This window comes from Pongo abelii, chromosome 20 (assembly GCF_028885655.2).
Source record: "Pongo abelii isolate AG06213 chromosome 20, NHGRI_mPonAbe1-v2.0_pri, whole genome shotgun sequence".
NCBI classification, from domain to species: Eukaryota; Metazoa; Chordata; class Mammalia; order Primates; family Hominidae; genus Pongo; species Pongo abelii.
The window spans coordinates 2964563-2985491 of NC_072005.2; the positions used below are offsets into that span (position 1 = coordinate 2964563).

General features: G+C 59.9%; 1 protein-coding gene across 1 annotated transcript in view; it reads left to right on the forward strand.

Moving 5' to 3' along the window:
• The first annotated feature begins 2122 nt into the window (after window positions 1-2122).
• GNA11 (G protein subunit alpha 11) overlaps window positions 2123-20929 on the forward strand; it is a 29915-nt gene continuing 11108 nt past the window's right edge. Inside the window, exons 1-2 of the mRNA XM_024237618.3 lie at window positions 2123-2549; window positions 17810-17994. Coding sequence (XP_024093386.1) covers window positions 2414-2549; window positions 17810-17994 — 321 coding nt within the window. The 5' untranslated portion in view covers window positions 2123-2413. The remainder of the gene's footprint in view (window positions 2550-17809; window positions 17995-20929) is intronic.

Sequence of the window (20929 nt, forward strand, 5' to 3'; positions counted from 1 at the left end):
TTTGTTTTTATACAGGGTCTCACTCTCGTTTCCCAGGCTGGAGTGCAGTAGCCCCATCTCCGCTCACTGCAACATCTGCCTCCTGGGCTCAATTGATCCTCTCAGCCTCCCGAGTAGCTGGGATTACAGGCATGTGCTACCACACCCATCTAATTTTTTGTATGTTTAATAGAGATGGGGTTTCGCCATGTTATCCAGGCTGGTCTCGAACTCCTGAGCTCAAGTGGTCCACCTGCCTTGGCCTCCCAAAGTACTGAGATTACCGGCAGGAGCCACAGCGCCTGGCCAGAATATACAATTTCAAGTTGTGGCTCAAGAGAAGGTACCTGGCTTGGTCTGAGGAGTCAGGAGAAGTCTCCCTGAGGAGCTGACGTCTGAACTGAAACGGAGAGGATGCGCAGGGGTTGGCCAAGGAGGCCAGAGAGGGAAAACAGTTTTCAGTAGTCAGCAAGGTGGTGGGAACACACATGTTTTTATAAATTCTGGTGGCCACTTCCATTTCATCTGCAAAGTAAGGATAAAGATATGGCTGGGCGAGGTGGCTCACATCTATAATCCCAGTGCTTTGGGAGGCCAAGGAGGGCAGATCACTAGAGGTCAGGAATTTGAGACTAGCCTGGCCAACATGGCGAAACCCGCTCTCTACTAAAAATACAAAATTAGCCAGGCATGGTGGCGCACCTGTAATCCCAGCTACTCGGGAGGCTGAGGCAGGAGAATCACTAGAGCCTGGGAGGCAGAGGGTGCAATGAACCTAGATCACGCCCCTGCACTCCAGCCTGGGTGACAGAGCAAGACTCCATCTCAAAAAAAGAAGAAAAAAAGATATCACTTGGGTAGGGTTAGCTTAACGGGCTTACAGCAGTGCCTGGTATCCTGCAGGCATTCCATTAATGCGTATATCTGGCCTGGAATAATGCAGGCACTGCAGTAAGGCCTGATTTACACCTGATGCACAGCAGGCACTGCATTAATCTCTGGTCTGTGCCTGGCATATAGAATGTGTTCCATTAATGCCTGATACACAGTAGGTGTCCCATTAACGCTTTTTAATTTTTTTTTTTTTGAGACAGAGTCTCGCTCTGTCGCCCAGGCTGGAGTGCAGTGTCGTGATCTCGGCTCACTGCAAGCTCTGCCTCCCGGGTTCACGCCATTCTCCTGCCTCAGCCTCCCGAGTAGCTGGGACTACAGGCGCCCGCCACCACGCCCAGCTAATTTTTTGTATTTTTAGTAGAGACGGGGTTTCACCGTGTCAGCCAGGATGGTCTCGATCTCCTGACCTCGTGATCCACCTGCTTCCGCCTCCCAAAGTGCTGGGATTACAGGCATGAGCCACCGTGCCCGGCCCCTTTTTTTTTTTTTTTTTTTTTTTTTTGGAGACGGAGTTTCGTTCTTGTTGCCCAGGCTGAAGTGCAATGGCGTGATCTCGGCTCACTGCAACCTCCGCCTCCCGGGTTCAAGTGATTCTCCTGCCTCAGCCTCCCGAGTAGCTGGGATTACGGGCGTGCACCACTACGCCGGGCTAATTTTGTATTTTTAGTAGACACGGCGTTTCTCCATGTTGGTCAGGCTGGTCTACGAACTCCAGACCTCAGGTGATCCGCCTGCCTCGGCCTCCCAAAGTGCTGGGATTACAGGAGTGAGCCACCGCGCCCGGCCTCCATTAACGCTTTTTAATGGATGAGTGAAGGTTCCTGTCAGGCAATGTCAGGGCGCTTCCCGGGGGCAGCGACTGCTGCGCAGGAACCTGGAGACACACAGAGCCTAGCGGCCGCGTGCGCGCCTCGGCCACCCCGCCTGGGCCGAGCGGGCCGAGCCGGCCGAGCCGAGCGGGACCGAGCGGGGCCGAACGGAGCCGAGCGGAGCCGAGCCTGGCCGGCCGAGTCCGCCACATTCCCACAATCCCGGGCGGCCCCGCCCCGGCTCCCGGCTGCGCGTCCCCCTTCCCACGTCGGCGCAACCAAACCCGCGGGCCCCCCGCCCTCGCCCCGCCCCGCCCCTTTCGCGCCCGCCAATGCCCCGCCCAGGCCGCTAGTCCCGCCCCCACGGTGGGCGCGCTTGGCCGCCGGCCCCTCCCATTGGCCGCACCGTCTGCCCGTCGCGGGCTGCGCTCCCAGCCGGCTAGGTTGTCCGGCGCTGTCGCTCGGTTGCGGCGGCTGCGGTTGGCGGTAGCTGCGGCGGCGGCGCGGGCTAAGTGCGGCCGCGCGGGACTCCGCGGCTGGCGCGGCCCGAGCGGGGACCCGGCGGCTCGCCAGGCGGCGGCCGAGGCGGGGCGGGCCGGCCCGGGGCCGAGGGCCGGGGGCCGAGTCCGGAGGGCCGCGGCGGGCGGCGGCCGAGGCGGCTCCGGCCAGGGCCGGGCCGGGGGCCGGGGGGCGGCGGCGGGCAGGCGGCCGCGGCGGCCGGGGCCGGGACGATGACTCTGGAGTCCATGATGGCGTGTTGCCTGAGCGATGAGGTGAAGGAGTCCAAGCGGATCAACGCCGAGATCGAGAAGCAGCTGCGGCGGGACAAGCGCGACGCCCGGCGCGAGCTCAAGCTGCTGCTGCTCGGTGAGTGCGGCACCCGGGCCTGCCGGCTGCGGGCCCTGCCCTGCCTGTGCCTGCCCTGCCTGTCCGGGGTCAGCCCTGCCTGTGCCGTCCGGGTCGCGAGACCCTCCGGGGTCAGCCCTGCCTGTGCCTTCCCTGCCTGTCCGGTTCGCGGGACCCTCGAGTGTCAGCCCTGCCTGTGCCTGCCCTGCCTGTCCGGGTCGAGGCGGGGCCCTCCGGGGTCAGCCCTGCCTGTGTCGTCCGGGTCGGCTCGGGACCCTTTGGGGTCAGCCCTGCCTTTGCCGTCTAGGTCGGCACCCGGGACCCTCCGAGGTCAGCTCCGGGCCCCTGATTTCTTTGGGGTCAGCCCCTGCCTTAACTGTTCATGTTGGCACCTGGGACCCTCCGGGGTCAGCCCCTGCCTGTGCTGTTCACGTTGGCACCAGGGACCCTCCGGTGTCAGCCCGTGTCTGTCCTGTCTGGATCAGGCCCCCGATCCCTCCTAGGTCAGCTCCCAGTTTCTGCCGTCCACATTGGGCCTCCAGGACTCTTCAGGATTTGCCCTCTGTCCCTTCTCAAGGGACCAGTCTCTCCCTGCACAGGGACCTTCTGACCTTACCCCACCGGAGTACCCACCCCTCGCTACCCCTTCAGGGCCAGACTTTTGGGCTGTAACCCACAGGGCACACTCACCCCTCACTTCTCTGGGCCCCGCGTTGACCCTTCCCTCCAGGCAGAGCCCTGTACCCTCCATGCAGGCCCCGTACACCCCCATCCCCCCGAAGACTCCTCCGTGCCCCCTATCCCCCCATTCCCTTCAGGGCCATCCTCCTGCCTTCCTGTTCCGGGAAACCCCGTACTCCTCTTGGCTGGAATGCACCCTGTGGGAAAAAGACAGCCTCTCCTCTCCTCAGGGTTCTGCTCAGCTGAGGGTGGGGCGATTGACACCTGAGGGAGCCTTTGCTTGTTGTCCCAAGCAGCTATCTCGGCAGCCTCCCCCGCCCCCTTCCTTAGAGTCCTGGTGGGAGCCACGCTGAGTCTTCGTTGGGAGCAGCCCCCTACCTGCCGGCTCCTCCCCACCGTCCTGGAGAAGGTTTGCTGGTGAACCTCCTTCTCCCCAAGGCACACCTGCTGCAGGGAGCCAGTCGGGCCAGCTGTAAAGTGTTGTCACCCTAAATAAGGGCCCCTTCAGTCGTTTACAAAACAGAAACTCTTGCCCTGCCCCGCCCCTGCCCTCCGGAGCTCCTAGGTTAGCTCCTGGGCCGGGGGCGGGGCGGCGGGGAAGGTCGGAAATGCGTGCAGAGGCAGCGGTGACGGAGGAGGGGGCGTGTTGGTGGCGGTGGCTCCTGGGGAGGAGGCAGGTCGCATGTTGTGTGGGGAATACAATGCCTCTCCTGCTGTGAGCCTCTTAGGGCCCTCCGTGTCCCGGGTTAGAGAGGTGCCTTGGATGAAATGCCTTCTTGATTTTTTTCCCCAAACTTGTGTTTGGATTTACCTAAGGGTTCTAAAATGGGCCATTTTTCCAGGGGACGCGAGTAAGGCAGAGCTATGGCCCTCACGTTTGGAGGAAATGTGCAGTGGGGCCCGCGTGGTGGCACTTTGCACAGAGTGGCACTGGCTGGCTTTTGTAGTGGGTCATGGACTTCGTTTGGATGGAGGGGAGTTAGTAATTACTGGTGTCATAAAGATCTTACCAGGTGGCTTTGCCCTGTGGCTCTGTGACCTCCAGAACCCCCACCGCTTTCCCCGCGTGCACCCAGGCTTCTGTGCCTGCACTTTGGACTTGAGATTGACACAGGGTTCAAGGACGAAGGTCAGGGGCTCCCGTGTCTGCCGCCTTGGCTGCTTGGAGCAAGTCTGGAAGTGATGCGGCCCTTCCCGCATCCTCTGTCCAGTGCCCGCCTGTGGCTCGGGGGTGTCTGCTGCAGGAGCACCTCTGTCTGCAGTCCCACCCCTCCCACTCTGTGAGCCTGGAAGTTGACCCCTATCAGCCTGTAAGATGGGAGGTTGCTGTCAGGCTCAGGGCCAGGCGGGGCAGATAGGACAGTGAGGAAGACGTGAGCTCACGTGCGACCCAAGGAGGACTGGTGTCAGTGCCATGCAGAGGGCCAGGGCTGCCAGGGGGTTGGGAGGGCTTCACACCCAAGGAGTTGGAGCCAGGGACCCCTTTGGGAATCTGATGCGACAGACCCTCAGAAAACTTCCCGTCCAAGCAATCTTGCATCCCAGCTGGAGGGCCCCTTGCTGGGAGGACTTTGACCACCTGAGGTCCAGGGGCTGGGGCCCCAGGGTGCAGGGGAGGGAACCTCTGTCAGGCTCCCTGCCTGCTTGTGGGAACTCATTCCATTATCCCATTAGGCCAGCCCCGAGCTTGCGATTGTCCCCGTGTTTCAGGGAGCAGCTAGAGGGTGGGGCCGAGGCTCCCCGGGAGGAAGGGGCTGTTGGGCTGCAGCAGGTGGCTATGGCGCCTGCGGCCCACGGAATGTTCAGAGACCTCTGGGTGGAGGTCCTGGCGCTCCGCAGGAGGCCCAGCCAAGCCGGGTCTGCCTCTCCCTAGAATTCTTTCCTCCCCTGCCCCTTAGCAGTGGGGGCTCCATCCCTCCTTCTCCGCCATGGCGCCCGTACAGCGATGTGGAGTGGATGTCGGGGAGGGAGGCGGGGCCTGCCACCGCACCCCTGTGGCATCTGGGGCCCAGGAGGGTCTCGTATATGTGGGTGGTGCTGGTTCCTTCCAGGCTCCAGGGCCCTGCCCTGACTCCTGGGTTTGCAACCAGGTGGAGCATGTTCTGGAAGAACGCCGTGTCCGTTCACTCTCATCCGCTGCCTCCCTGGGGCTGCACATGGCCTGTGAGGTCGGTCAGCCTGGCGAGGACGTTCCGTGCCCTGTTTTCGGGGTGGGGAGGGACCTTATGGAGCCCTAGAGCTGGACGGGGCTCCGGCTGCCGTGCCGCCTCTCCCGCAGCGGCTAAAATGTGCTGTTCACGCCTCAAATGGGCCTCTCCGTTACATACAACAGGTCTCCCTGGGGCCCTGTGCGCATTGGGCTGGGTCGGTCTCTGGGGTGGGGCTGCCCTGGGTACTGCAGGGTGCTGAGCAGTGTCCGAGGCCTCCACCCACTCCATGCCAGGAGCTCCCCCAAGTCCTGATAACCACAGATGTCTCCAGACAGTGCCCACTGTCCCTTGGGGGGCATGTTGCCCCCATTTGAGACCCTTTACTGTGTGGTAGCATACAACGTAAAATGCTTTTGGCAAAGCTGAGGGATAATCAGTGCAAATTATTTTGTCAGAAGTTTCCATGAGTGCTTATAGAGTATTTTTCTATGCATGGTCAAAGCCGTGTGTGTGAATTCACTACTCAGTGTATGCATGGGTGTGAATGCGTATATTGTTTTATACCCATGGTATTCCAGGTTTGTCCTTATGAACACTTCTGTTGATGTTGGTGACAGCTGTGGATGGGAACAGGAGTGGCGAGCATGTACTGAACACTTAGTGCACACGCTGCTCCAGCCTCCGTGCCGCGCCGCCGCCATCCCGGCGTCCGCCCTGTGGCCTGGAGAGCTCTTGCAGGCCCCGCCGAGAGCTCTTGGATCTGAGTTCCCATTCCCCAGGCCTGCTGGGCCGCTGCCTGTCACGGGAAGCCCTCGGCTGTTAGGTTTCCGTCTCCCTGGTAAACTGTGGAGGGGACCCCCGTATAGTTCCTTGTGGCAGGTTTGTGGTTGGAAACGTGGGGACTTCCATGGGAATGAACGCCAGTGCCTGTTCCCGGAGCCTGAGGCTGCTAGCGAGGCTGAGCCGGAGTGGCTCCAGGCTTTCTAAATAAAGCAGGATGGTTAGTTCCGGAGGCTTCCTGTCCGGCCTGCGCCGGCCCCCACGGGGCAGTGACAAGGCCCGGGATCCAGCATGGGGTGCGGTGGCCCCACGGGAAGGGCCGGGCCTCTGTTGGCCTAGTGTTGGGAGGCGTGGAGCGTGGCCTCTGGCGCCTGGCAGGGTGGCTGTGCCGTGTCCCAGAAGACTCTGGGAGCAGGAAGCGCCCTTGGATGGCCTCGTCCAACCTTGACTTCCCAAGCCCGAGCCCAGGCTGGGGAGACGTGGGGACTCGGTCCGGGCCTGCTCTCACGTCCTTTGCGTTTACATGTAATCAGTTATGATGATTGTGGCTGAAAGGGTCTGCTTTTCCCGGGCATGGTCGGGGAAGCTCCCTTCCACAGCTGTGAGCTCCATGGAGCTTCCTCCTGAGCCTCCTGCCCGGCTCTGCCACTGCTGTGGTGAGAGTGGAGGAAGTGCTTTCCTCCGAGATTTAACCACGAGAGGTTTCACTTTCTGAGTCTTGTGGTGGAGCCTGTCTCTGTCTGGGACCGGGACCCTGGGCAGCATGGGGAGGACGCCGTGGCATCAGGAGGTTGGAGAGGTGTGTGGCGGAGTCGGACGGATCTTAGAGGGGCGCTCTCGGGTCCTGCTCGGCCCTACCCTGTAGACAGAGCTGGGACCCGGCGCCCCTTCTGGGTCCCCAGCAGGGCTGTGTTCTCCCCGCTGGGCACCCCAGCTTGTGAGTGGAGGATGGGAAGCCTTGTGTGGCTTGCCCACCTGGGTGACTGAGAGCGGTGGATGCGATTAGGGACGGCCAGGGGTTCTGGGAAGGCCCACGTGCAGGGTCATTATCTGGCAGAAATTAAGTCCTTTCGCAGAACCGGGATCCTAAGTGCCGGTTTGCTGGCGTGCAGGTGGTTGCAGGTGCATGTAGCTCCTGCCGCCAGGTCCTGCGTGGAGCATTCCCCCCCGGGGGGCCTCCCACCGTGTCTGTCCTCTGTAGGGCACCTGGCAGATCTTCTGGACTGTCCAGAATTGGCTGCCCTGGATCCAGACTCTCGCTGTCATCTGGGCCTGGCCACATCCCTCCCCCGCTGTCAAGATGTCTGTGGTCCAGTCTCCCACCCTCCATCCCCACTCCCTGCCTCTGGGTCAGAAGCCTCCGATGGTCTCTGCTGTGGGGGTTCCTGGTCCAGCCTGGCCTCCTACAGCCTGCCGACAGGCGCTCTCAGGACAGCACTGGTGGGTGGGTCCTCGGGCCACCTGCAGGGCCTGGGAGCAGTGTGGTGTCCGGATCAGGTACGTGGCCTGGGGAGACTCAGGTTCAGAGCCCACCTCTGCCTCTTGCAACTGTGGGACTTCAGGTCTGTGCCTCAGTTTCCTCAGGGGGCAGTGGGGTGAGGACTCGGTGGTGATCCCCATCCCACCGCACGTGGGCACCCACTGAATGCTGGCTGCTGCTCCTGCTGCCAGCGTGGTGATATCTTGTCGCGTCCACAGCACCTGGCGTGTGTGGCACACATTGGGTGCTCTGTGAGAAACTGCTCCGTGGGGGATCCTGCCCTGGGATCTGGGATCTGCCCACAGACACCTTGATCAGGATTCCCCAGCCTCAGCTCCATGGGTGTTTTACACTGGATCATTCTCTGGGGTGGGGTTGTCCTGGGCACTGCAGGGTACTGAGCAGCGTCCCTGGCCTCCACCCACACCAGGCTAGGAGCACCCCCCAGTTGTGACAACCACAGAAGTCCCCAGACATCGGTTAGTGTCCCTGGGAGCAGGACCCCTGACCCGTGTGTCTTAGCAGCCCCCTTCCCTTCTCGTGGCCGTCGTCAGCTGCGTGTCCTTGGTTCCCTGCTTCCCTGCCCGTGTCATTGAGCTGTGCAGGCCTCAGAGATGCTTGGCGAGTGACCGTCATTGGCTGACTGAAGGCAGATCACGCAGGGAAATGGAGAGGAGTGGCCCGGCACTCTCCAACGCCCTGCAGGCTGGCCTGGTGCACGCCAGGGGTCTCTGCTGGGGCAGGTTCGGTTGCCACCTGCCTGTGGGCCTGTGCACCGGGCAGGAGGGGTCCCCGGGGACAGTGTGCAGCTGGCTCTCAGAAGCTACTTTCTGAGTCTTGCCTGTGGCCTGGGCTGCCCTGGGCTGGCCAGCACGGGGCAGTGGGGGCACACTCTGGAGGGAGCCAGGGGCGAGTCATTTCCCTCTCGTGGCCTGAGTTTCCCCATCGGTCACGTGGGAAAGATGTCCCTCCCCCTGTAGGATTGTTGAAGGATTAAATGAGATGAGGCCAGTGCAGCAGACAGCAGGGAGGGAGCCCTCCTGTCCCCTGTGGCCGCCCTTCCTGCTGGCTGCTTTGCACCGAAAAGCTGCCGAGTAACCCTGGGCGGTGGTGCTCCCTGGATGGCATCCACATGGGGACCCCAAGGCCTGGGAGGCTCCAGGAGGGACGGTGCTGGCCCAGGTTTCTGTCCCCGTCTGACCTCGGAGTTGGTGCTCTGGGTACCGCACTGTCTGGCGGCCCAGGCTCCGTTTTCTCTTCTGTCAAACCTGTGTGGTCACCCTGATGTTTCAGGGGCCCTGCAGGGACGGAGTAGGGTGGGGGGCTGAAGGGTGTGGTCAAACTGGAGGGCGCTGTGTCTGTTGCTGTTGTTAACTGTGTCCACACTGATGGGTGCTGGGCCCCGCCACCGAGCGGGACTTGTGCAGCCTGCAGAGATGTGGCTGTTCTGTTGCCTGTCCTAATCCCCAGGGACTGTGGGGCCGGGCCCACCTGTGGGATGAATGAAGCCCCCAGGGCTGTGGTGGGGCCGGGCCCACCTGTGGGATGAATGAAGCAGCCCTTTCTCCAGCCACGCTGGTTTGCTCAGCCTTCGTCCCACTGGATGGGGCGAGGGTTGACCGGTCAGGCCCTTGCTGGTGGCCTGGGCAGATGTCTGGAGAGGGGGCCTGGGCCTCCAGACTCCTGCACTTCCCCCATCAGCGATCTCATCCCAGACTCTTTGGCGACAGTCAGTGAGCTGGGCAGGGGTGGGGGTCTGTCCCTGTTCCCCAGGTGGAGCTGTCTGGGCCAGTGCCCACAACTGGGTTAGATGGGCTGGGCGAGGCTGGGGACCAGTTTCCCAGGCTGTCAGGGGGCTTCAGTAATGGCTGTGGGAAGACCCAGCACGTGAGGAGACAGGAGCTCAGAAATTTTGTATGGCCAGGTGCGGTGGCTCACGCCTGTAATCCAAGCACTTTGAGTGGCCGAGTCAGGCAGATCATTCAAGTCCAGGAGTTCGAGACCAGCCTGGGCAACATGACGAGACCCCTGTCTCTACTAAAAATGCAAAAAATTAGCCAGACTTGGTGGTGTGCACCTGTAGTCCCAGCTACCTGGGTGGCTAAGGTGGGAGGATCACTTGAGTCCAGGAGGCAGAGGTTGCAGTGAGCCGAGATTGCATCACTGCACTCCAGCCTGGGCGACTGAGGGAGAGATTCTGTCTCAAAAAAACAAACAAAAGAAAACAAACAAACAAAAAAGTAGAAAACGTGGGTGAGTGACACCATCCACTTCCAGTGGGGGGGGGGGGTGTCACTCCCACTTGGGAGCCAGTCTGCACGGAAGCCTCAGTGGGAATAGAACAAGGTGGCATGGCCCCTGACTGGCGAGGGGCAGTTAGTGTCTGCACCTTTGAGGCACCTGGGGACTCTGCTGCTGTGGAGATGGGATTGGGTTCCAGTCCAGAGGCTGTCCTGCCATCGCTGCCCTTGGCTGTCATGCCCCACCTGGGGTAGTGAGTTTCGGGGCAGCTCTTTCTTGAGCCTCAGCAGCGGGGCTGGCCGGGTGCACTTCCTCTCTCAGGGTGCCTCCTTGTCTTCTCGCCTCCCTGCCTGAGGGTGCATGCTGGAACAGAAGAGCACGTCTTGGGCTGCCTGCCGGGGATAAGCTGCGGAGCCCGGAGACCCAAGTCTGTTCGGGCCCTGCCGTTAGGGGTCGTGTGACTTCAGGGAGGCAGCTTGTCCTCTCCGTGCCTCACTTTCCCCTCCAGTCAATCAGGCGCTGAGGTGCTGTCTACCTCCTGGGGTTCTGAGACTGAAGCGGGGCAGGCATGAGGCCCCTTGTGAAGCTGGATGAGGGGCGTCCGTCCTCCGCTGCAGGAGGGCTGCCCCTCCTCGGGCCCCTGCGTCAGGTTGCTGCCTGGCTCTGATCCCACACCCGCCGGCACAGCTCGTGGCCAGGGTTAGATTTCCCGGCTGTTTCCAAGAGCCAAGATCACAGGCACACGCATGCACACGCGTGGGCTGCCACCAACCCGCCTTCTCATGGGTGCTGACGAACGGTCGTGTGCATCGCCCAGGTGGGGCCCTGTGGCTCTGGCCTTGCTCCCGGTGTGTGCACTGGCCCGGCCTCCCTGCAGCCCGGTGGGGGCTTCCTGGCTTCTAGGCCCACATCTCACAGTCTTGGGCACTGTGGGGCTCGGCTTAGGTGTCATAGACGGGAAGCAGCCTGGAACCCTGGAAGTCTGACTCCCAGGTGTCGGTTCCCAGGTCTCAGCCCTGCCACTGAGGTCATGGGTTACTTACTTGAATCTTTATATATTTTTTATTTTTATTTGTTATTTATTTATTTATTTTTGAGACAGAGTCTCACTCTGTTGCCCAGGCTGGAGTGCAGTGGTGCAGTCTCAGCTCACTGCAACCTCTGCCTCCTGAGTTCAAGTGATTCTCCTGCCTCAGCCTCCCGAGAAGCTGGGATTACAGGAGCTTGCCACCACACCCGGCTAATTTTTGTATTTTTAGTAGAGATGTGGTTTCACCATGTTGGCCAGGCTGGTCTCAAACTCCTGACCTCAGGTGATCCGCCTGCCTTGGCCTCCCAAAGTGCTGGGATTACAGGTGTGAGCCACTGCACCCAACCTTGAATCTTTTTTTTTTTTTTTTTTTTTTTGAGACATGGTCTCACTTGTCACCCAGGCTGGAGTGCAGTGGTACAATCTCTGCTCACTGCAACCTCTGTCTTTTGGGTTCAAGCGATTCTCCTGCCTCAGCCTCCTGAGTAGCTGGGATTACAAGCGCCCACTGTCACACCCAGCTAATTTTTTTTTTTGTAATTTTTTTTTTTTTTTTGAGACAGAGTCTTGCTCTGTCACCCAGGCTGGAGTGCAGTGGCACAATCTCAGCTCACTGCAAGCTCCGCCTCCTGGATTCACACCATTCTCCTGCCTCAGCTTTCCAAGTAGCTGGAACTATAGGCGCCCGCTACCACGCCTGGCTAATTTTTTGTAGTTTTAGTGGAGACGGGGTTTCACCATGTTAGCCAGGATGGTCTCGATCTCCTGACCTCGTGATCTGCCCACCTTGGCCTCCCAAAGTGTCAGGATTACAGGCGTGAGCCACCGTGCCTGGTCATTTTTGTAAATTTTTTGGTAGAGACGGGGTTTCACCATGTTGGCCAGGCTGGTCTTGAACTCCTGACTTCAAATGCCTTGGCCTCAAAGTGCTGGGATACAGGCGTGAGCCACCGCACCCGGCATTGAATCTTGAGCATCAGATGAGCCCCCAGCTCCTGCTCTCAGGGCTGCGCCCTCTTGTGGGGCTTGGAGCCTCCTTTTCTTCCGTTTTCCTTTCCCGCTGGGGAAAAGGAAGCCGGGGCAGATACTTCGTTCCTCCTGGTTGGCCTCTCCAGATCTTGGCCAGCGGGTCCAGTCGGGAGGGTGGTTTTCTCCTCTGGAAGCTGCTGGCTCAGTGGGAGCAGTGGGCGGACTCTGGCCCCTCCTAGTGGTGGCGTGCTGAGTGCACCTGAGGATGTGCCTCTTGCAGGCTCCCTAGCATCTGGGGTCCACTGTGGGGTGGCCTGTGGCAGGCCCACCAGGAACCATGCTTGCAGAGGCAAAGCACCTTGCTTGTGGTTATGTGGGGGCCTCCCGGAGACCTAGGCTCCCTCAGGTGTGGGAGATGTGGGCCCCATTCTCCCAGGAGCCATGGCTGGTGACACGCAGTCAGGTCCATCCTGACGGGCACTGGAGTGCTGGGGACCCAATGGGGACATGAGGGATCCAGCACCGTGGACCAGGGCCAGGTTCATTCGGTTCGCTCAGGAAACATGTACACAGCGCCTTCTGCATAGGGGCTAGGGGTGCAGGTGGGCAAGGCAGCCACAGCCCCTGCGCTCGGGAAGCTGATGAGGCAGGCTGCAGACGGGGACTGCCACACCTCACTGAGGAGGGAATGGCAGAGCCACCCTCGAAGGGCCTGTGCTGTGGGGGTGCTGGGCGCTTCCTGAACACCAGGCCTTTGGATTTCTGCAATGGGAGTTCTCCGGGCGTTTGGGAAGGGGAAGGACATGATTGAAGGGGTAGTTTATATTTAACTCTGGTGCTGCAGCAAGTGTCGCACACAGTTGCCAGTGCCCACGACGGCCTCCTGGGAGGCTGAGCTCAGCAGCTCCAGACCCAGTGTGAGGCAGGAACCTGGGGGTCTCACAGCGGGACCCGGTGGTGGGTGTGGCCTCGTGGCAGGGAGGGAGGGTGGGAGGGGTGCATGTGAAGTTGGGTTTGACTCATCACCTGTGGAGTGTGTGCTCCCCTGCCACAGGCAGGGGCCAGGCAGCATCTGTCCTGCAGGACCCTCCCAGCTGCCCTTTCATGTCTGGACCCCTGGCCGGATCCCCGGCTTCCCACAGTGTCCTCTTTTCCTAACATTTTGTCACCGTCTCAGTCAGCTCGGGCTGCTGTGACAATACTGCAGGCACAGTGGCTTATAAACTACCTGAGTTTGTCTCATGGTTCTGGAGGCTGGACGTCCAAGATCAAGGTTCTGTGGATTTGGGGGGGTGGGGGGAAGGGGGGTTGCACTTCCTGGTACATAGACAGCAGCGCTGTGGATTTGGTGTAGGGAGTGGTTGTGTTTCCTGGTTCGTAGACGGCAGTGCCTTCTTGCTGTGTCCTCATGCGAATGGGATCCCTCCTGGAACCATCAGTGCCCTCATGAAAGAGCCCCCCAGAGCTCCGCAGCGGAAGAAGCTGATCCCGCCTCCCAAGACCACTGTCTTAGGGGTGAGAATTTTAACAGGAATTTGGGGGGATCACAGACATTCATTGCTATGGGTGGGACCACTTGGTGCATTGCCCTTGGGGTGGCGGTGTGGTCAGTGGTCCGTTCCTGCCCAGCGCCGAGCAGCGGTCTGTGCGTGGGGTCTTTGCACCCGTGCACCTGCTGAAGGGTCTCTGGAGCTTCGGTTTTTTGGCTTTTACGAGTAAAGCTGCTGTGGTGCTTGATGTGCGTGGTGAGGAGTGGACAGAAGGCTCTGCCCTGGCAGGTGCCCTGCAGTGGCCTGAGACCGGGAGATGAGGGATGGCAGGGGGCTGTGGACGAGTCCAGAGTGAGGCGGCATCTCAGAGGGGCTCACACATTGTCTTGGGAGGAGTGGGCTGGCATTTCTTTCCAGTGGGCAGCTGTTGAAGATTTTGGAGCCAAAAGAGCGTTCCAGCTCAGATGTCTTTCAGGGGGAGTGTGGCTTCAGGCGGGGCAGGCTGGGTCAGGGTGGAGCCATGTGGGCTGAAGCCCGAGTTGGGGCAGTTGCTTTGGGGCCACATGGCGGCCGGTCGGGTGGGAGCGAGCCTCTGCTGACCAGGACCCTGGATGTTGAGCCCCAGCCGCGGGGTGTGAGGTCTCAGGCAGGACCCAGGCATCCAGACATTGGGTCTGCTGTGTGTGGTGGACCCCTGCATCCCAGCTCCAAGGCGCTGTGTGATCGAAGGCGGCAGCAGCTGAGTTGGCGCGGGGAGACAGGGCGACTTGAAAAGCAGGCTGGGGCCAAAGCATCTTGAAAACCCAAACGTAGTAACGTTGCCTGGCTTGAGTGCTGTCCAGAGCCTCATCCTTGGCCCCTGTACGGCTGGGCTTAACAGTGGCCAGCACCTCAGGGCCACCAGAGCTCCTGCTGGGCTCCTGCCTCCCTCTGCAACCTCTCCTGGCTTTGGTGGTTTATGTGGGAGACACGGGTGGCTTCCACCCAGCAGGAGTGGTGCACATGGGTTAGCATGCAGCCACCCAGCTGTGTACGGGCTGCATGTGTGTGTACGTGTACCTGCATGTGTGCACGTGTGTGTGGATGTACATGCATGCATACATGTATGTGTGGTGTGCACGTGTGCATTTTGTGCATATATGTATGTGCGCATAGGTGTGAACCACCTCCCTCCCCCATCAGTGTACCCATATTGCCTCTGCAGAGCTCCATGGGGGTACTTGGCGAGCCAGGGCTGTGGTTGTCATTTTTGCCTTCGTTAGAAAACGCAAAACAGGCCAGGCACGGTGGCTCACACCTGTAATCCCAGCACTTTGGGAGGCCGAGGCAGGTAGATCACCTGAGGTCAGGAATTTGACACCAGCCTAACCAACATGGAGAAACACCATCTCTACTAAAAATACAAAATTAGCCAGGTGTGGTGGTGCATGCCTGTAGTCCTAGCTACTTGGGAGGCTGAGGCAGGAGAAACACTTGAGCCCCGGAGGCGGAGCTTGCAGTGAGCCAAGATTGCGCCACTGCACTCCAGCCTGGGCAACAGAGCAAGACTCCATCTGAAAAAACAAAACACAACCCCAAACAGTAGTACCGAGCCAGTTCTCATCTGGGCAGTGACCTGTGGTGTTTCAGACTCCTTCTCAGCCGTCTTGGTCTTCCCCGCATCCTCGCTGAGAGCTGAGGCTTGCTTTTCTGTTTCATAGTTGAGGTGTTTATGGCCTGAGGGACCTTGTGTCTTGGATGCAAAGTTACCAAGGCGCGGCGCCTTCTGACCTGAGTGCAGGGCCCTCCTCGCCTCCTGCCTGCTGCATGGGGCCTGTGCCGGGGTGCAGGCTTGCAGTGTGTGCTGGTCTCGTGTCAGGTGTGGCTTTCAGTGTGTGTGAGTGTTTGCTGTTTCCAGGTGCAACACCCTTCCAAACAAACCCACGGAGCAGCCATCTTTTGCAATAGCGTTTTGTTAGACATAGAGTCTCATCTGGGGGCAGTCTTGACCCACGGGACACTGGCAGTGTCTGGGGACATCTGTGGTTGTCACAATTCGGGGGGGTGCTCCTGAGATGGAGTGGGTGGGGGCCAGGGTTGCTGCTGAGCACCCCTCAGGGCCCAGGGTTCAGCACCCATCAGTAGAGCTGAGGCCGAGGATCCCTGGCCTCAGATTGCATCCCCTCCATGCCACCGCCCTTCTCTTCAGGGCGCAGTGAGGGAAGGGCGTGTGGGGGTCCCTCCGGGGAGAAGGTGTTTTCACCTTCACACTCACCCTCACTCCTCCTGTCCCGGAACTTGGGTGGGTTTGACCTTTTGTGGATGAGGTGAGGGCTGGGAGGCAGATTACTACCTGAGACAATCAAAATCAATTTTCTTTCTTCTGAAAAGGACTCAGGGTGGTTGAGAAAAGTACTGGGGAGAGGCAGCCGCCACTGGGGCTCCCCACTCGGGATGTGTCGGGTGTTTTGCGAGACCCCCCACAGGGAGTTCAGGTGCTGTGGGCAGTTCCTGGGCTTTGTCGAGGGCCTCCCGAAGGCAGCACTGTGGCCACTGTGGGACACACGCAGCCTGTCTCATCTCCAGGAGCTGCCAGGCGAGGGGGCCCGCGACAGGCACCTGCGCAATGATATCTACTGTGGGCAGCAAGGAAGGTTCCAGAAAGTACCACAGGGAGAGTTGTGTTGGGGCTCGGGGGCTTTCTGGAGCAGAGGCTGTGAGAGGAAGTGAGCTGGGTCCCAGCACCAGGCAGCCTTTCGGCAGCTGTGATTGGAACAGAACTGTGGGCAGAGGGTACAGCGTAGGACGTGTGAGGAAGTGGGGAGGTGCCAGAAGATTCAGAGACACAGGGTGGTGAAGGCGAGCCTGGAGAAGTGGGCTGGGGGCACGCTGGGAGGGAGGCCTGAGCAGGGTTATTACCTGAGTAGGGAGTTGAGGCAGTCTCTTTTTAGAAATTAGAAGTTAACTATTGCTGTGTAATGGGGTCACCCCAAAACTTTGCAACTTAAATTAACAAAACTTATTTCAGATAGTTTCTGAGGGTTGGAAATGTGGGAGCACTTTGTTGAGTGATCCTGGCTTGGGGTCTCTCAGAAGTTATAGTCAGGATACCAGCCAAGCAGGGCCACATCATTTGAAGGCTGGACTGGGGCTGGAGGAGCCACTCACAAGCTGGCTCCCTCTAATGGCTCTTGGTGGGAGGCCTCAGTTCCTCACCACGTGGGCCTCTCCGTGAAGCTGCTTGAGGGTCCTCACAGCATGGCGGCTGCCTACCCCAGAGCCCATGACCCGAGACTGAGGGAAAGGAGGAAGCCCTGTGCCTTTTGTGAACTAGCCTTGGAGATGGCACACTGCCACTTCCATCACATTCTGTTTGCTAGAAGCAGGTCACTAAGTCCAGCCCATGCCCAAGGGGAGGGGAATTAGGCTCCAATATTGAAAGGGATGAGCATCAGAGATTTGTGGACACATTGGAAAACCCAGCATTGGCATCCCAGCATGTGAGGGTGAAAAGTGGGGAGATGGAGTCTCTGCCCAGGAGGTGACCAGGTAGTGAGAGGCAGAGGCAGGAGAGGGGCTGGAGTGAGGCAGTGTTGGGGCTGCAGTGAGGACCCCTATGTCACCCAGAATGCGTGGGGGGCTCATCTGGAGGCTGGGGTGGAGAGACAGCTGGCCATGTGGGCCCCCTGCCCGATAGTTTTTCCAGGCTGACTTGCTAATCCTTTTGATCCTCTGGGGCCCTGGGACCATCAGTGTGCCCATCTCTGAGACGGGGTGGTAGCATACTTGTCTCTGGAAGCATCGTGGGTATTAGCAAGGTTGTGGCAGGCATGGAGACGCAAAGGGGTTCAGGGTTGTGCTCAGAGCCGCCTGCGGCAGGCACAACGGTCCTGGCTGACCCCGCCACAGCGCCAAGAGGGAGAGGGGAGAGCCTTGTGGGTGCTTGGCGCGCAGGGGGCAGTGTGGCTGTGGCCGCTGAGCAAAGCTCTGGGGAAGGGGGCGCCCAGCCCTGGGGGTGGTCTGTGCAGGGATGCCCTTGGGTGAGCCCATCTGTCAGGGCCCCGCCGCCGCATCTGTGCGCTGTCCCTCTGGCGAGCGTTGGTCATGAACTGGTGTGACCGTGGTGGACCTGCACAGTCCCAGCTGCGGGGCTGGTGCCGTGTGACTTGATTTGGCCTGAGACCGTGTGGTCTTTGACGTAAATACCAACAATTGGCCCCCAGGAAAGTGTGTCCTTGCAGAACTTCTGGAAAAGGGGTGGTTCCAATAAGACCCTGGCTTGGTGGAGGATGGGAAGGGCGCTTTGTAAACTCTTTCCGAGGAGTCAGGAGGCTGTGGTGTCTGGTGGAGAGACGGTCAGCCTCACGTGCCTTGGTTTCCTGTGCTGGGCGCTGCAGCACGGCGGGGTCTGGGCAAGAGGGGGCAGCAGCACGAGAGTCGAGCCCCGGCTGCCGCCCGCCCTCACGTGCCCCGTCCCCCAGGCACGGGCGAGAGCGGGAAGAGCACTTTCATCAAGCAGATGCGCATCATCCACGGCGCCGGCTACTCGGAGGAGGACAAGCGTGGCTTCACCAAGCTCGTCTACCAGAACATCTTCACCGCCATGCAGGCCATGATCCGGGCCATGGAGACGCTCAAGATCCTCTACAAGTACGAGCAGAACAAGGTGAGCCTGCGGGCGCCTGGGAAGGGGAGCGCCTGGGCAGCTGTGGGCTCGGTGGTAAGCATGGTGGCCGCGCTGCCAGGGTGGGGCCATGCCGGGGGTCCCGGCCGGCCCAGGCTACCCTGGTCATCCATCCGTTCCTGTCATGGACATGGAAACAGCAACTGCTGCCTTCCTGGGGGCCAGCTGGAGAGTTGTGATGGCATTGCATGGCCAAGCCCCACAGCCTCCCTCCCAAGTAGCTGTGGACGCCCGCATCCTGCGGGTGGGGAAGCGGAGGCCCTGTGAGGTGAGCCGCTCGCCCAGGTCGCCTCGGGAGTAAGCAGCGTGAGCTCCTGGTTCCGGCCCCTTCCCCGGGCTGAGCAGCCTACCAGGCACCTCGTGTCGGCCCTCACATTCACCCATGGGGCTGTACTTCTCACCTTCTCACACTGTTGTTTTTTGTTGTTTTGTGTTGTTTTGAAAACAGGATCTCACTCTGTCGCCTAGGCTGGAGTGCAGTGGAATGGTCAAGGCTCATCGCAGCCTGGACCTCCTGGGCTCAGGTGATCCCACCGCAGCCTCCCGGGTAGCTGGGACTGCAGGTGCATCACCACGCCTAGCTAATTTTTTTATTTTTTGTAGAGATGGAATTTCACCATGTTGCCCAGGCTGGTCTTGAACTCCTGGGCTCAAGCAGTCCTCCTGCTTTGGCCTCCCAAAGTGCTGGGATTACAGGTATGAATGAGCCACCATGCCTGGCCTCCGCCCTGGTTTTTTTTCTTCTTTTTTTTTGATAAAGTAGAGGTCGTTTGATGCCCTGTTTTTAAATCACAGCTTTATTGAGTTATAATTCACATTCTGTGCACTTCACTTGCTTCAAGTGTATGATTTGGTGGTTTTCGATATGTTTGCGTAGTTGTGCAGCCATCACCGCTGTTGGATTCCAGAACATTTCATCTTCTCAAAGGAAGCCCCTTCCCCATCGGCCGTCACTCCCACCCCCTCCTCCAGCCCCGGCACCCACACATCCCCTCCCTGCCTCTGTGGATCGGCCTGTCCTGAACATTTCATAGAAATGGGATTGCATGCCGTGTGGCCTTTTGTGTCCGGCGTCTCTCAGTGAGCGTGACGTCCTCAAGGTGCATCCACACAGTGGCCTGGGTCAGAGCCTTGTCCCTGTTCATGGCTGAGTCATGTCCCAGTCCATGGAGGGACCGTGTATTTGCCCATTTACCCCCTGGCGGACATTTGAGCGCCTTCATGTGTGGGCTGTTGGGAACGGAGCTGCCATGACCGTCTGTGGACATGTGTTTATGTGGACGTGTTCCCTTCCCTCAGTTGCATGCTACGCCTGGGAGCGGAATTGCTGGGTCCCAGGGTGACTCTGGCTTTGCGTTCTGAGAAGCGTCCAGAGAGTTTCCCCCAGTGGCCGCCCTATGGTGCAGGCCTAGCAGCCGTGCAGCCGTGGCTCCTGCCAGTGGCCTCCCTGGGGCCTCCCAGCCGAGGGGCCGTTGATCCCGCTTTTGTAGCCGTGTTTTCAGGGGTGAGGCTCTTGCCCTTAGATCTTGGTTTGCCACTTGCCCTGTCTTCCGCTGTGATCTCTTCCAGCTGTAGCCCTCTCTGAGAGTCCACATTCATATTTGGGCTTAGATCTCCATCAGCTTCTGAAACAGGCGTCTGCAAAGTGCAGACTGATTTTGTTGATAAAGTTTTATTGGCACATACCCATTTCTGCCATGTTGCCCATGGTGCTTCAGCAGCAGCAGCAGAGTTGAGTGCTGGAGACAGTCCATGTGGTCAGGAAAGCTGGGTGTGCTCTCTGGCTCTCTGCAGAAGCAGATTGCTGCTCCCTAATCTGGAAGTTTCCAGGGAGTGGAATTTTTGGGGTTTGTGTCTCTTTTTCCAAGTCCCCCTAGGTGTGCTTATCCCAGCCCAGTTTGAGAGGCTGGGGGCAGTGTAAGGGGAGGGCTGAAGTTGGAGTCGGGGCCAGGGAGCGTTGCTCAGAGGGGACAAGCAAGGGCTGAGTCTCCACTCTGGGGGGCCTGGGAGGGCCCCGTGGCTCCCAGAGCCCAGGGCAAGACTCCCTTCTTTCCCATCTGGGTCCCACCCAGTATGTCCCCTCCCCAGTCCCTCAGCCAAACTGGGGCTGGTCATGTCGGCCTGTGCGCCCCGGGGACGGGGACACGGAGCATCAGGAGGGGAAAGGACGGCCCCCCACAGTGTCTGCCCCAAAGGGTGTGCACGTGTGTGTGCAAGCACGTGTCTGTGTGGTCGGCCTTCCTTTGTGACAGGGCAGCAAGCTGGGGCCTGATGCCACCCGCCGCCCAGGGTTCTGTGAGGGGGAGGCGGCTCGTGTTGGGGTCCATGTAAACTGTTGAGTGCGGCAGCTTGGGGGCCACACGGCGTCCTTAGCACCGGGTGTGGTGTCTGCTCTTGATGATGTTTGATAAGCATTTTTCCGACGAAAGAGAGAAGCCGGCGGGGCAGAAACCGAGTCTGGAGCTGCACACTGCGGGCGATGCCGCTGGTTACAACGTCCTGTGACTGGGCTTCCTGCCTCCCGGTGTGTCTGGAGAATTCGAGGCAGCGAGTGCTGGGGCTGTGGGTTTGTTCTGTCATCGTGCTTGGTTGTGCTTGGTGCTGCACTGCCCTCCTGTGGGTCCTGGGTTTGAAGCGTGTGTGTCCTACGGGTGCTTGTTCCCCACACTGTCCCCTCCCCACCTCTGAGAAGTGAATCGAAGCCTGGCCTCCGCAGCACCCTGCAGACAGCGCCGCCAGGAGGCTTTGCTTGTGGCGCCTTGTTTGGAGGAACCACACCGCCAGGCGGCCTCGAGTTTTTCTGACACGTGTTCACACGAAACTGTCAGTGGTCCTGACTGCGCAGCCTGCAGAATGCTGCCCGGGCCAGCCGAGGCCTGGAAGAGGGGCCGTCACGAGCTTTCTGGTGGCTGTGTGG